Source organism: Mandrillus leucophaeus, unplaced genomic scaffold (assembly GCF_000951045.1).
Source record: "Mandrillus leucophaeus isolate KB7577 unplaced genomic scaffold, Mleu.le_1.0 Scaffold460, whole genome shotgun sequence".
Lineage (NCBI taxonomy): Eukaryota > Metazoa > Chordata > Mammalia > Primates > Cercopithecidae > Mandrillus > Mandrillus leucophaeus.
Genome location: NW_012104921.1, coordinates 941,271 through 958,017, shown reverse-complemented (window position 1 = coordinate 958,017; position 16,747 = coordinate 941,271). Strand labels below are relative to the sequence as shown.

The 16,747-nt window shown below is 37.0% G+C and overlaps 1 protein-coding gene and 1 pseudogene across 5 annotated transcripts in view; one reads left to right on the top strand and one right to left on the bottom strand.

Annotated features, from left to right (window-relative positions):
- Positions 1 to 16,747, top strand: part of SCFD1 (sec1 family domain containing 1) — a 113,033-nt gene that overhangs the window by 54,183 nt on the left and 42,103 nt on the right. For all 5 annotated transcript variants that reach the window (XM_011994762.1, XM_011994763.1, XM_011994767.1 and 2 more), the window contains 2 exons: positions 10,601 to 10,697; positions 16,326 to 16,396. In XM_011994762.1, the coding sequence (XP_011850152.1) occupies positions 10,601 to 10,697; positions 16,326 to 16,396 (168 nt within the window). The remainder of the gene's footprint in view (positions 1 to 10,600; positions 10,698 to 16,325; positions 16,397 to 16,747) is intronic.
- Positions 4,514 to 5,060, bottom strand: LOC105549988 (annotated as a pseudogene).

The following is a 16,747-nucleotide window of genomic DNA, read 5'->3' as shown; positions in this document are numbered from 1 at the left end:
CTTTCTTTAGTTGTTTTTTCATCCTTAATAGAAATGCAACTTTCCCACTTGCTGGTCGTTAAAGAATGGCTTCTGGGATTACTTACATAATTTGTAGACAGCCTATTTTAATTATTCTTAGCTCACCTATGTAGCTAACCTGAATAAAGTACTCTTTAGCCCCAGGTACCTAAAGAAAAGTAACCTACTTGTAAGGCATAGTTGATGAGATGAGAGAGGAAATGGTGTCATGTGTTCTTTCCTCCAGTGTTCCCACCTTACAGGAAGAGCACCCACATCTAAATGCTCCAACCAACTGGATATAGCTGGTAAAGAATAAGGTATCAATAAACTTTGTGAGGCAAGGCTTAATTGTTACTGGATCCTCATTTTTGTTTTACTGGTTCTTATAGACAGTCTTATAGGGACTGAATTAGATCTAAGACATCATCTGATTAGGTGATGTCTGTACTCTAAAGAAGGCTTAACCCTTGTTGGCAATGCTAGCTTTTCACTAGAGTTCCTTCTGAGGACTGATTTTTTATTTTTATTTTTTGGTTCAACTGCCTTATATTTTTATGGGGAAGATAAGCTTTCAAAATAAAGTAGAAACTCTCTTAACTGATCTCCACTTAGTCAACACACCAAATTAACTGTTGCCCTCTGTAAACCATAGTGGCCAGTAGCCACATTATTAACATGTTGATAACTCATAACAATTTCCTTATTATCCTGTGCCTTTTTCTGCTCTCATGATTGGATTTTTTTTTTTTTTTTTTTGCTTACTAATGAGTTATTTGTGTTTTAATGCATTTGTGTCAATTGTATGAGTATGAAAAGAAGATTGTTTCTATAAAACTAAGTTGCATATCTTAGACTCAGTGAACATGAGTCTTTAAATATTGTTTGAATTAGGTGTAGGTAAAAAACCTTCACCATAAAAGATTGGAAAACCTCAGAAAATACTATATTGTACTGAAATTGCTTTGCAATGTCTCTGAAATTTTTTATTACACTCCAAAAGAAGCGAACCTGGAAATCATAGGTGATTTCCAATAGGTGTGCTTTATGCAAGAAAGAAAAAAAAATGTCAGTCAGTGAATCTCTATACTCAAAGAGGAAACCTTGGACATAGATCAGTGATTGACAGACTGTATATTTTAGGTCTTAAAACATACAGCATAGATCCTGTTTTATTCTTCACATAAACTGACTTTTTTTTTTTTTTTAACATTAACTGACTTTGATTCACTGATCACTATTGCTCCTGATCACATTAGAGGTCTTTTACTATACTAGAAGTCAGAACATTTCTCTGGCTGGATTTTGTGCTGATTTGTTTAAAATGATCTCTTGTCCAGTATACATATCAAGTGAAAGTTCTTATTACCTTGGTGTCTTCAAGACAGAGGAAAAATATATTCTGTATCAGAAAGGTCACAGTGGATGAGCTATCACTTGTCTTTTATCTCTTCCCATCTCAAAATAAGATTAATTACTATGAGAATCTGAAGTGTTTTGTTTTTTATTGCAAGTATGACAAAAGATAGCTCTCCAGTGAGTGGAATATCCTTCAACTCCTTACTGTGAATTTCTGTAACTACTTCTGCATCTCAAAAAAAAAAAAAAAAAAAAAAGGAGTATGAAATCAACTTTCTCTTGTTCTTGGCTCTCACTTCCCTAATACCTGCTTTTGTGAGGATGAAGCATTGTCATTTAGCAAGACCCAGTTTAATAGATTCATAAAGATTAAATTCAGAGGAATAAAGACATCTCAAAACTCAATAATGAGAAAGCAAACAACCTGTATTAGCCAGGATTCCCCAGAGAAACAGAACTAATCCTTGGCTGAAAATACGAACATAAGATGTGGGGTGTTTTTTTTTCTTTTAAAAGGAGAATAAACTTTTTTTTTTCACTGTTATGTTAGATATTTAACATAATAGGTATATTCCCGCATTCTACAGAGGAATTGAATCTCAAAAATACTGAATACTTGGCTTAAGACCATCTACTAAAGCCTGAATTTTAACTTGGGTTTTTAAGTTCCATGTTCTCTCTACCATGCTGTAGTTCCGTAAAACATATCTACTAAAATTCAGTGAGAATTGCTTGCTCTTTTGTAATCCCTTTGGAGTAACCATAGGATTAAGAATAATTTAAACTGAAAAAATAACAACCAAGCAAGGTGTGATGGCATGCACCTGTAATCCCGGCCACTCAGGCTGAGGTGGGAGGATCACTTGAGCCCAGGAGTTCAAGTCCAGTTGACCAACATGGCAAGACCCCCATCTCATAAAAGATAAAAATAACAAAATATAGAGAATAGTAGGGAACCTCTATAGTCTGCGATTTTTCTCTGTTGATTTCCCTCTGTTGATTTCCTGTTTTTAATTTCACTGGTTCTGCTCTAATTTTTATTACTCATTTTCTTCTGCCTATTTGGGATTTAACTTGCTGTTCTTTTTCTAAGTATATATTTTAAGAGTTCAACATTCAGCTGGGCGCGGTGGCTTACGCCTGTAATCCCAGCACTTTGGGAGGCCAAGGCAGGCAGATCACTTCAGGCCAGGAGTTCGAGACCGGCCTGGCCGACATGGCAAAACTGCATCTCTACTAAAAATACAAAACTTAGCCGAATGTGGTGGCACATGCCTGTAGTCACTCAGGAGGCTGAGGCATGAGAATTGCTTGTACCCAGGAGGCAGAGGTTGCAGTGAGCTGAGATGGTGCCACTGCACTCCAGCCTGAATGACAGAGTGAGACTCTGTCTCAAAAAAAAAAAAAAAAAAAAGTGCTCAACATACTGGTTGAATAAATTAAAACGAAATGATTTCTGAGAGCCATAGAAAACAAGACAACACTTTACAAATGTCACAGAAATATCATAAAGCAGTTTTCACTATTTCATGATAATAAGGTCACTTCTGTTTATATTTTTTATACTTGCCATCTATAAAGATCACTTTGTGTACATTTTAAATTTTTTATTATATAGATCATTTTAGTCTGAATTTAAATATTTTTAGCACAAGTCAATACATAGGATAAACTTACAGATTAAATATTGTGTTCATATTCTAAAATAGATTTAAGGCAGCTCCCTCAAATAGCACATAGAATGAAAACAATCCAATAAAAGCTCAAAAATAATTCAGTAAAAGCTCAATAGTTATAATGTTAATTCTCAAATTTGGCTTTGAATTTTCTCACAGCCAAGATAAAAAAGAGAGAGATGATTAAGATTTTGAAAAAAAACAACAAAAAAAAACCTTCTGTCAGAAAGATTTTCTGTTTTTTATTCTAAGCAAACCATTTCTTAGCATCACATTACAAAAGACATTGCTCAGATTGGGCATTATCTAGAATAAATTAAGTGATATGATGATGTAGTATTCAATATCAGTTACCCTTATAGATTTCATGTGACTGTTTCATATAGCAGCTTTCATGAAAGCCAAGGATATAATATTAAATACAATTCAATGAGAGCAGTTCTATGAGTTACTGACGTAGCAAAGTCTAAGTTTATTGCCCTCTAATGGTTCCTCTGTATATGTCCTGTTGTTAAACTAAGAATAGAATTTTTAGTATCTGGAGTGGAAAGATTGCATATTCTTTGAATAATCTGTAATATCATTTTTTCATTTTGACTTTTGATAGGAGTGAGATAACAAGTTGAGGTTATACATTCTGATTTGGGCCTGGAATGCTAGAAATTCGATGCTCTTGGTTGAGAGAAAAAATGCATATATTTGGAAATGAGATAACCAACTAGTAAGATTGATAATCTGTTGTGGAAATTGAAGATATAACCAGGTTTCTCACCTTGATAGTATACTGTCCTATCTGTGCACAGAAGAGAGGTAGAAGTAAAAAGAGAAATTTTATTCAAGATTCCTAAGTCACTATGGCACATGAGCTAAGTTCATTGTAGCTTGGGAACCCAACAAGTAAATATTTTCAGCCACTTGTATCATAGAACACCTTTAAATAAATTTTATGGACCATCTTGGTTTTTTGTAACGTAATTTTTCACATTGACAAACCCATGCATATAGTGGCAAGCCCACCAGTATGAATTGCAGCAAAATGCACACCTGAATAACTGAAAATAAATTAAAAACGGCTATTTTGTTATATTATACAAGGCAACAGATGGTTATAATACAGCATTACTGGTGCTACCCACCTGGATATCCAAATACAACCCTGAAAGATGGCAGAAATGAAACATGTGAAGAAGTAAGAAAAAAACAGGAATGGCTAGAATATAAACAGTCTTCAACTTAGGTGTAGGTTATATCCAGAAAGTCTGGTTCTAGGTTCATTGTAGCTTGGGATATACTTTTTTTAATGACCAAAATGTATTTATTTAATATACATCACAAGGACTCAGCTGAGGCTTAATTTAAAAGACAAAAACAAAAATAATACCACAGCTCATGATACAGAGTCTATACAGAAATCACAAAAAAAGACCATCTAAGGAGAAGTTAAAAAGACAACACAAGGACAGGCTGGGCAGCCTGGGTCAGGGCTCCTGACTGGTGACCTGCTTTGAGTAGGTTTCTTGCAGATACTTCTTAAAAGCTGTGGAGTTCTTCCAGAATTTGGCAGCATGCGTGTTTAAGGGGCTATCAATGTTGGGTTCTCCTAGTAGGCTGGAGATGGAGAGTGTTCTAGATGGAGAGCAGAATGGTCCTGATGTCATACAGGGCAGACCACTTGTCCTTCAGGATGTCCAGGCATATGCATACCCTGGGTGTCCACACTGGGGTAGTAGCAGGATGTGAGGAACTTCACCGTGGAAGCATTGTAAGGGTAGCCACTGGGGAACTCTAGCGAGTGCTTATACCTCAGGTCTTCATAGACTGTGCCGGCTGCTCCATGGATGGCTACCCATGTGAAAAGGTGGTCTGCTTCAGGGAAGGCAGAAATGCCTTTGTCACCACACATCATGAGTCATGAGTTCCTGCTGTTTTGCCCATGGGACCCTGCGCGGCACCCCAGCTTGGCTCGGCTCCTTTATAGGAGGCTGCGATGCTAGTGGTGGCTGGGTCGCGATTTGGGGAGGCCATCCAGGCAATGCTGGCAGAGAGACAGGAATTCGGAGAGCTCACGACTGCAACTGTGGGGGTACACTTTTCTATAGATATTACGTGGTAGGTAGGTTTCTGTCTCACAAACCCTATCTAATTCGTAATCTGGAATATTCCTAATGTAGCATTGCAACAGAGAAAGGTTTATCATTCCCTCTACCTCCTGAGAAGTAGGGAGAAAGGAGGTATAACTCTTTATTCCCTTCTGTCTTTCTTTTCACTGCTGAATGGTAATTGGGGATAGAATTGGGGTCTGAAGAACAGGGAAGGCCAAGAAGGATCACTCTAGACTTGGTCATCAACCCAGTCATTAGACTGAGGTAAGAAATGGGAATTATCCACGTATGTTTATTGCGGCACTATTCACAATAGCAAAGACTTGGAATCAGCCCAGATGTCCATCAGTGACAGACTGGATTAAGAAAATGTGGCACATATACACCATGGAATACTATGCAGCCATAAAAAAGGATGAGTTCGTGTCGTTTGTAGGGACATGGATGCAGCTGGAAACAGTCATTCTCAGCAAACTATCGCAAGAACAGAAAACCAAACACTGCGTGTTCTCACTTATAGGTGGGAATTGAACAATGAGATCACTTGGACACGGGAAGGGGAGCATCACACACCGGGTCCTATTATAGGGAGTGGGGAGGGGGGAGTGATAGCATTGGGAGTTATACCTGATGTAAATGACGAGTTGATGGGTGCTGATGAGTTGGTGGGTGCAGCATACCAACACGGCACAAGTATACATATGTAACAAACCTGCACGTTGTGCACATGTACCGTAGAACTTAAAGTATAATTAAAAAAAAAAAATTATGTCATCTACAAAGACAAAAAAAAAAAAAAGAAATGGGAATTATCGCTAGCGGTGAATAGAGTTCTAGAACAGTAGTGTCTGTAGCTAGACTGGGGAGAGAAATAGTAAACAGAAGGAAAAATCCCTGCAATTAATTATATGAAGGAAAAGGGAATTTGTTTTGTGTCCTTTCTTGGTCATCTGGCAAATGTCCCAGGTTATGGATTTTCAAAAAGCAAACCATGTGTACTACCTGTACTTCTCAGATAAGTGTTTTTTAGAGACAAGTCTCACTATGTTGCCCAGGCTTCTGTTGAATTCCTGTGCTCAAGTGATCCTCTTGCCTCAGCTTCCTGAGTAGCTGGGATTACAGGTGCATGTCACGGTGTCCAGCTTTAGCGTCAGATAAGTTTTAAGATTATTCCTTTTTGGTGAGAAGGGACAAGCTAGTTTTAGAAAGGGCTCCCTTCCTTTGTTCTTTCCAAACCCTGTGGGCCGTGGCCAGTCAGATGTCTAACACAATCTGTATATGTGTGTATGTGTGCACAGCATGTTAATGTTCATTTGATATAATATAAATTGAGGCAGTGTACTGAAAAATGAATGTAAAATCAGTCTGATTGTTAACCTAATGACCAAAATTTGGAGAAAAGCACTAGAATTTTTTTTAATGAGATTCCTCCCATAGAATGTCCTTGTAAAAGGATATTTGAGAAATGCATGGCTCTCAGAGTTTATATTCATTATATATAATCTGTATTCCATGCTTTTGATTGTCTAGAATGTTCCCCTTTTACTCACTTATTCTTAATATTTATTGAAGCTACCAAAGAATCTCAGTTTATCGTGACCTTGTTATTTTGTTTTATATTTTTAATTTGTTCATTTTTTATGTCACTCTTATTACCCAAACTGTATTCTTTTGAGCCCATGTTATATAAGAAGAATTAATCTTTGGAATTACAGAATTTGTTTCTCTTAGTGTTTTTCCTCATTTCAAGAATTTGAGAAAAGGCCCATAGAAGGAAGCAATAAGTTGTTCTTGAGGGTAGTGTAATTTTCCCTATTATCTATGGTATACATTAGAGTATGACCTGGATTTGAATCTCAACTCTGTACTACTTCTACTCTGGTAATCTTGAACAAACACATGTTTATATCTGTTTCTTCATCTTTAAGTGAGATTAATAATTCCTAGCTCATAGTTTTATTTGGAGAATTAAATGAGATCATGTAAGTTAGTAATTTTTGAACCCTGTTCTCTGGTACCCTAGAGCTGTATGGAGACATTTAATGGATCACTTGTATCTATTTTGTGTTTAGGGTTCTGCAGAAGATTTGGTGTGAGAAAGAGGGTCCTGAGGCTCTCTTTTTAAAAACACTTGAAAGCCGTAGTTGTAAGTAAAGTGCCTTACACATGGTAGGTGCCGAAGAGATACTAGTTCTCTTATGCAGGTTAGAAAATCTGTATAGCACGTCACTCTGTTTCCTCTTAGTTGGTGCTCCCTCATAATCAGTATATTAAAGGGCTGTTACTTTTAACAGCTTTATTGAGATGTAACTTACATACTTTGCAATTCATCAATTTAAAACATATCATTCAATAGGTTTTAGAATATTTACAGAGTGGTTGCAACCACAATCTAATTTTAAAGCATTTTTGTCATCTCAGAAAGAAACCCCCTACCTAGTGGCAATCACATTAAGTTGTTTTTGGACCCTATTTCCATTGTTCGTTAGAAGTTGATGTTATAAGTAAGTTACTACATCTCAAAAGGAGCAAAGTGAACCAATTGCCTGTACTTAACATAAGTCAGTGAGCCATGTTCTTTTTACTGATTTATATAGTTACAGAAATTAGATTCTGCTATGGCATTTAGCATATTTAGATTATTTATTTATTTATTTAGAGACAGGGTCTCACTGTGTTTCCCAGGCTAGTCTCAAACTCCCAAGGCTCAAGCGATCCTCTCACCTCAGCCTCCCACGTACCTGGGACTACAGGCATGTGCCATCACACCTTAGCATACTGAGTTTTATATATTCAGTCACAAAAGACTAGATTATTTATGTTTTCCACTTCCAGAAGTTCATTCATCTACTTTCATGACTTTTAAAAATGATTGCTTGGTCTGTGTACGTCCTGTTCTTGGTTTCGAAATTCAACAAATGCAAGTGCTTGTTATAAGCCAGGTGCTGTGTTAGACTCCTAGGGTTAAACAGTTAATTAGATATGCTCTAAGGAGTTTACAGTTTTAGACACATAAGCAAAGGACAGTAATATACTGTGATCTTTGTTATTATGATGAGGTGTGTAAAGTGCTGTTGATACACAGATAAAGGAGTAATGAGTTATTTTGGCCAAGGAGGACACTGGGAGAGGGTCAGAAAGGGGAGAGAGCAGGGATTGAAGGAAGAGTTGCAGAAAAGCTACAGAGAAGGTAGATCTTGCATGAATAGAATTCACTGAGTAGATGGTAGAAGAGGAATATATTCTGCAAAAGCTAAGAGAATAACTTGAGCCTAAGACTAGAGAATTAAAAGCGAACACAGTATTTAATGAAAAGTTAAAAGTTTAATGAAATAACTATTTGATGTGACTAGAGGAAACGGAATTTAGTGAGTAGTGATAAAATAGAAAAGGTTAGCTGGATCAGAGGGCCTGAAAGTTGGTTTAACATCTTATTTTAGCACCTTTCCCCTTCCATTCCTGACTTCACTCTGCAGATAACGGCTTTTCCCAAGCTAATATTCACATTAATAGTTTCTAGTATCATTGTTGTTCCCCAAAGTTTTCTTTTTCTTCTTTCACTGCTTTGTATCCCATATCCTTTCTCTCATGTAAAGTATTAAATACTCATCTTGTCCTTTCTATTCCCACAGCTACTACTGTGGTCTTTTTCCTAGAATCTCTTATATTTCTTTTGTTCGTTTTTAATATTATTGGTGGGACTTTCTCATTTCTAGGACTTGACTTTTTCTCTGTTTTAGTATTCAAAATAACTTTATAGAGTAGCTAAAATAGTTCCTATATCAGAGTCTGAAGAATATGAAGGGCTGGAGATTTCATAGATAAGAGCTCACTGATAGGGAATCCTCTACATACTGATGTAGAATATATTGTTCAGTGAAAGAAAAGGGCGGAAAAGTACAGTATCATACTTCTTGTGTCAGGAAGGAGACAGATATTAGAATACAGACCCTTTGCTTGTATTTGCACAAAGAAACTCTAAAAACCTAGAAGAAATAATAATAATAATAAATACCTATAGAAGCAGGTAGAAATGGGGTGGAAGAGGACAGGGATGAAAAATAAGACTTCTCAGTGTATGTCTTTTTATGTTGTATTCATTTTTGAACTGTCTGGATATTTAATCTATTAAACTTTGGCCTTGCGTGCCACTCCAAGGGAGTGGGAGTGAGAGGACTCTGATTTCTTCTTGCTCCATATATGAAATTCACTCCTTAGTCTACTATTGAGATGTTTCTACCTTGTTGTGCCTTGGCATGATCTGTTTAACTGAAATGAACTATATCTGTGTCCCTAAGTCACTTTCAGACTTCAACTCAGAATGTGTCACTTCCTCCTCAATTGGCTATTTATTTCATTCTGCCTTTTAGCATAATGTATTTATGTTGTATATTTGTATATTGGTTCTATGTTGGTATTACTATAAATCCTAATTTATTTCATGAATGGTTTCTACTCCCACTTTGTTTACACCTTTAATTATAAAAATTGATTTTTATAATTTCATGAATGGTTTCTACTCCCACTTGATTATTAACACCCTCAATAATATCTGAATTATCTGAAGCATAACTTAAGAGATATTTGATCATTTTTATTTGCTTTTGAGGATCTTAATATGTTAACTTTATTTGGATAATTTTAATCAACAAAATTTTCAATTAGGAAAGGTCTCACACAACCAAGTTTTACTAGTTTCCATTATCTTAAACTTCAAGATATTAAACAGGAAAACTAATAAGGAAAGTTTTAGTTTTTTAAAAAAAAACAAAAAGGACAATAATTTAGTTAAGGTAACTTTCCATCCAGTTAATGTGAATGTGTGTGGATTTGCACACTAAAGTAGTAAACATAACTTGACCACCTGACATGAATTTTGCATGGAGTACAATATGATTTGTATGCCAGTAACCAATACAATAAGTAAGAATTGTGTTTTTATCTTTGCTAATATATGTATGGTATGCAGAATTACTGCTGAATTTATCCATCAAATATGGTAAACAAAATAATCTATTTTTTTCCTATATTAAATATATATTCAAAAGTATTCAAAAGTAAGGCACTTTAAATTCTGTTAAGAAATGAAGGCCGGGCACAGTAGCTCACACCTATAATCCCAACATTTAGGGAGGCCAATAAGCAGATTGCTTGAGCTCAGAAGTTCAAGACCAGCCTGCATAACATGGCAAAACCCCATCTCTATAAAAAATACAGAAAAATTAGCCAGGTGTGGTGGCACATACCTGTGGTCCCAGCTACTCGGGAGACTGAGGTGTGAGGATCACATGAGCCTGGGAAGTTGAGATTGCACCACTGTACTTCAGCCTGGTACTTCTGAACTGTACTTTTGACCTGTCTCAAAGAACATGTCTTAAAATTGATCATAGAAAATAGAAACTTGTAAGTAGACCAGCATGTATTTTAATGACTTAATATAGTCTCATATTTATTTTGAAACAGGCAAGAAAATTGGATGTATATTTTGAATATGAAGAAAAAATAATGAGCAAAACTACTCTGGATAAATCTCTTCTAGATATAATATCAGACCCTGATGGTAGGTACCAAAAATTTGAGGCTAATGTAAGTTTCATATCCGATGAAACCAGCATTTTCAATTGAGTAAACTGAATAGAATTGTTGTTTTTCTGACAATCAATGCTAATATCAAGATAATTAAATGGGCTATTTTCTGGGAAAATTTTACAACTTAGCAGTTCCTATAGTGGAAAAATGATTTGCATTTCATTTCATTGAACTTTTATTTGATAGTATTTAAGCACTTTTTATATTCATTTGTTTAAGGCTATTCATATGTAAAGCTTAATTTCTACTGGTTCCAGGAAGATTTGAAGGTATAACATTCAAAGCAGGTGTCTCTAAGTGATTCGCTTCCTGATTACTTTGGTCTACCCTCAGTTTCCTGAAAAGATGAATCTAAAACTAAATTCTGTTTTACATGTTTAGGGAATTTACTTTTAAAGAAACTCTATGGCCAATCACTTTAAATATTTGTATGTTAGATTTTCTTAAAATATAACTATTTGTACTTAGAAAATATGATCTGTGGAGGCCAATATGTTAAGTGAAATAAGCCAGGCACAGAAAGACAAATATCACATGTTCTCACTCATTTGGAAGCTTAAAAAGGAGATCTTATGATGATAGAGTTACCAGAGGCCAGGAAATTGAGAGAGGTGGAGGCATGAAGGGAACAAAAAAATATAAAACTTTTTTTTAACCACTGAACTGTGCACTTAAAAATGGTAAAGACTGGCCGGGCACAGTGGCTCATGCCTGTAATCCCAGTACTTTGGGAGCTTGAGGCAGGAGGATGGCTTGAGCCCAGAAGTTTGAGACCAGCCTAGGCAATAAAGCAAGACACCGTATACACACAAAAATGAAAAAAGTTAGCCAGGCAGGACGGCATGCCTCTGTAGTCACAGCTACTTGGGAGGCTGAGGATCCCTTGAGCCTAGGAGTACAATGTTGCAGTAAGCGGTGATCGCACAACTGTACTCCAGCCTGGGTGGCAGAGCAAGACCTTGTCTCAAAAAAAAAATCACAGGCAAAAATAGTCAAAAACATTTTAATGTAATCCAATTGTGGCTTTTAATTATAAAGATTGTGGGATCTACATAGCGTCTTAGCCTCTGAAATTCCCTAAACTTTAGAGACCTATAGATCATTTCAGAATAGTTTTGAATTCAAATCTCCGCTTTTTCCAAAACAAATGGAAAGCCTGGGACCCTTTTTGCATATAAGCTATTTAAGCTGCATAATGATGGTTTTTGAGTTGTAGTTTTGGTATGAAATTTAAACTGTAATCCATATTAGAAAATAATTTAAAAGTCCAAACTATTTTATGATTAAAGATTCTATTTATACAAACATCTGAGAAGCCATAAGTATTGCTCACACTTTTAGAAAGCTAGATTTGTGGTGAGAACATAGCATTTTAAAGGTATATGCATTTTACAGTGAAATTCAAAAAGTTATATGAAGTCCATCATTTCTGAGCTATTCCTTGTTATTTACAGTAACTTTCAAGTAAAGTTGAAACAAAAAAGCATGTTGACAGAAAGGCAATCAGTCCTGCTTTTTCCTTTCGCCTTTCTCAAACGATTTATCCCTAAAGATACTAAGTAGGATAGAGCAAGGTAGGCATTCATGCAAAGTAGCAGTCTAGTGCCACTTTGGTCCAGAATAAGATGTTGGAACCTGAGCAAGATGGCTAAGGGCATCCACTCATGGGATAAAGGGAGGATTAGTAATCTGGCATTAGATGTCAAAGTTCAGTAAAGGAAAGCAGAGTGTCCACATGTGGGAGTAGTCTAGTAAGGTGTGTGAGAACCCTAACAGATTGAGGAGGGTGACCCCCACGCAGGAACAAACCAGCTTGGGCCTAGGTGAGGTGAGAAGTATGTCTAGGTATGTGGATGGGTCCACTGCAGGAAATCAGAGCTCAAGTGAAGTAAGAAGGGCATCCATGCAGCAAGGGGATGGAAACAGAGATGGGATATTTGTTATATACAGGGGACTGGCTAGATAAATATATTGGATAATATAAAGAAAGCCCAATTTTCCATTGTCAGAGAGGGAATTTATAAATATATAAAGGGAAAAAATTAGAATGAACCCTGTAGTGTTGGATTGAAATTAGAGGTGTTGGTGTGAACTTAGTGTTTTCACTATATATCTGTTCAGATACAGAAATAAATATAGATTGTATGTGGGAGCGGGGGTGGTGTGTACACTCATGTATTCCCTAGCTCTGCTAACTGAAAGGGCCTGCAATACCCAACTAGTAAAGATGCTGGCTTATAAATACAGTTTCCACTAGGACTCCTTGGAGAGGTGGCTGATTCCAGAGGTGGGGCAGGGAGCAAAAGTACAAAATGAGTCTGGAACATTTTTGTTGTATCAGAAGGCAGGGATGGTACTCCAAAAATAATAGAACCTGTCAAAAGAACCCAGAAGTCAACTTGAAGATGACAATTTGAGCATCAAAATAAATAATAACAGATTATAACCCACTGATAAAAGAGGATGCCAAGAGTCCATGTGGACATAATAAATGAATAAATTGAAATTTCATAGGATATTTATGCAGTTTCAGAATACCTCCCCACAAAATACTTATTAGCCGTAAGGGAGAAAAAGTAACCGTGCAGTGGAGAAGCCTGATAAATGTCTTATTAGGTAACCACAGTGAACATCATCAGTAAAGAGACATAAAATAGTGGGAAAGTACTAAGCAGATTGTGGAGAGGAAGGAGCTCAGGAAAGACTGAGAGGTAAAGGGCTAGTAGGATTCAGTGCAAAGAACACAGCATCACTGTTGTGATATTCTTGCCTTGGTATAACCTAAATCTAATCATGAAGAAATATTAGACAAAATTTAATTGTGTGATATTCTAGGAAGAAACCAGCCTATAGTCTTAAAAAGTAACCAAGGCCATGCAAGTCAAGGAAAAATGGAGGAACTGTTTCATACAGAAGAAGACTAAAGAGGCATGACAACTGTATGTGGCACGTGATTCTGAAATTGATCCTTTTTCCATAAAATATACTGTAGATGTAATTGGTAAAACTTGAAATAGGATCTGAGGATTAAATGGTAATGAATGTATCATGTAGTATATCACATCAATGTAATGTGTCAGTGTTAATATCACATTTTGCTAATTGTTTTATTGAGGCTGTGTTAGAGAATGTCTTTGACATTTGGGGGTGATGGGACAGCAGGTCAGCATCTTACTCTCAGAATTTCAGGGTGAACAAAAGCTCTCCAAACTGTACTTAAAACTTTTCTCTAAAATACACCAGATTACTCAGTAAGGGAATTCTGACTTTAAAGTAGCAGTCAGGCTGGGCGCGGTGGCTCAAGCCTGTAATCCCAGCACTTTGGGAGGCCGAGACGGGCGGATCATGAGGTCAGGAGATCGAGACCATCCTGGCTAACACAGTGAAACCCCGTCTCTACTAAAAAAATACAAAAAACTAGCCGGGCGAGGTGGCAGGCGCCTGTAGTCCCAGCTACTCGGGAGGCTGAGGCAGGAGAATGGCGTAAACCCGGGAGGCGGAGCTGGCAGTGAGCTGAGATCCGGCCACTGTACTCCAGCCTGGGCGACACAGCAAGACTCCGTCTCAAAAAATAAATAAATAAATAAATAAATAAATAAATAAAGTAGCAGTCAAAGGAGAGAGGTACGTGTGACAAGAGGTTCCAGGCTGTAGCTATAGGCTTTAGAATAATCATAGTTGTAAAGGACACATGCTAACATTTTCAGTTTGGTTTCCCTGTGGTTATGTCATTGTAACCATCAGTATGCTCCGCAGCCCTTACCATCAGCAGCCCTTACCATCAGATTGGTCTTTAAAACCTTAGCAGATGTTCTAAGGCAGTTATTAACACTGTAGCAGTTTTAAAGTATGTTTCCCCTTGAAAAAGAGTGGGAGCTGTTCCTTCTTTAAGCGAAGTAAGTATCTGCTATTAGAAAAGGCTATGCTAGATGCTGAAGATACTTAAAGCAAACTCAGGGACCCACAGGCCCTGAAAACTGAGGGAGGGGAACCTTCCTCTTGTATATTAGGATCTGTGGTCCCAAGTGGGTAGGACAAGCCTCATTACTCTTGTGCCCTTTGTCCTCTAGCTGGTCGATCATAGTTGCAGCAGTTATGGCAAAAAGTGCTCAGTGAAGCAGGGTGACCAAAGCCAAAGCTTTCTAGCTGGGGCACCAAAAAGGGAAGGCCAAGGAAATGGGAAAGTACCAGGGAGATTGTGGAGAGGAAGGAGCTCAGGAAAGTAACCTCGTAAAGTTGTTCATGAATTCCTGGGTTCACCCCTGAACTGCACATGTATGAAGCTGATCCTAAACAGCATTTCAAAGACTGAGAGGGGAAGAGTTAGACGACTACCTCCCAGTCCCCGGACTGACCACTGGTTGGTGGAACAGATCCCAATAGCACTGCGAAAGGTTTTGAAAATAGAACCGATGATGGAAGAATAACCTACGGAAGGCTGGTAAGAACATTAGCCCGTACTGAATCAGGCTAATTACCTGCTAAAACAAAAATATCAGTATTGTCCTAGGATTTAACAGGCCCTGGAGTCTCATAATCTAATATTCAAAATGCCCCAAATACAATATTTATTTGTAGACATGAGAACTTTAGAGAACTTGATCTTTATTTTACCATTCTTTGTCATATTCAGGGAGTACAGATAATTAGAGAATGAGTGTTAGTGTTCCAAATCATATAAAAAATAAGTGTCCTGTCAGTCATTATGTTTTGAAAAAAATCAACTAGTTTTTATTCTATAATAAAATACAACAATTCTGAGTTCTTGCATCTTAGGATACAGTTTAAAGTGAAACTGAATATTGTTATTTGTCAAGACCAGTGCTTCATCACATTTCCACCAAAGTGCACGTGATAGAAGAACAGACAATAAATGAGTTTCTCTGGACAGTCTTGGACTTTCGGTAGTAAGAGTAGTAACTCAGAGCACTGCAAGCAAGATATTTGTTTGAAATCTTATGTTTTGTCTTAAAATTTGAGGCAGATATATTCTATGTGATATAACAATTTTTTAAATAAAAATATATGGTTTTCCCATTCTTATAGTAAAATAAAAGCCTTCAGAAACACGTGTATTTAGGGGCCCCCAGTTTGAGAAATATGGCTTTAGGCTCAGCTAGTTGATTTTGTTTAGCCAGCAAAGTTTCATAACCCAATTCCTAGGGTGACCATACATCTGGTTTCCCAGGATAGTCCCACTTTCATACCAGTTGTCCTTATGTAATTGTTAGTGGCACCCCTTTTGCCACCTCAAAAGTATCTGTTTTGGAATTGTATGATTACCCTGCTTATATCCTTTCCTTTCATTATGAGTTTATATCTAAAAGGGAAATCTCAACATTATACACAATTTGGAAAATACAATAGAGATGCTGTCATAATCACAGCCCTCTCATCCCACCTCATTTAATCTTTTCCATATCTGTATTTTACATGGTTGTGATTATAGTACCTGTCACCTTAGCTCAGTTAAATCAAGAGCCATGTTTTGTTTTGTCACATTTATATATGCCTTGAAATGTAACATACTTGCGTTGACTATAATACATAATAACCACAATTATGAAAATCTTTTTTTAACCTCTTTTCCCCTATGCAGCAGGAACTCCAGAAGATAAAATGAGGTTGTTTCTTATCTATTATATAAGCACACAGCAAGCACCTTCTGAGGTATGTCCTTTATTCAGTTATTGGGAGGAAGGGGAATGCTTATTTGTAGACTACTACAATTCAGATTTTAAAAATAGAAGTAAAAGTCACTGCAGCTAAATATCTACTTTATTCCTTTAAAAGAAAAATGGCCAGGCATGGTGACTCACACCTGTAATCCCAACACTTTGGGAGGCCGAGGCAGGTAGATCACTTTGAGCTCAGGAGCTTGAGACCAGTCTGGGCAACATGGCAAAATCCCGTCTCTATTAAAAATACAAAAATTAGCCAAGTGTGGTGGCATGCACCTGTAATCCCAGCTACTGGGGAGGCTAAGGCAGGAGAATAGCTTGAACCTGGGAGGCAGAGGTT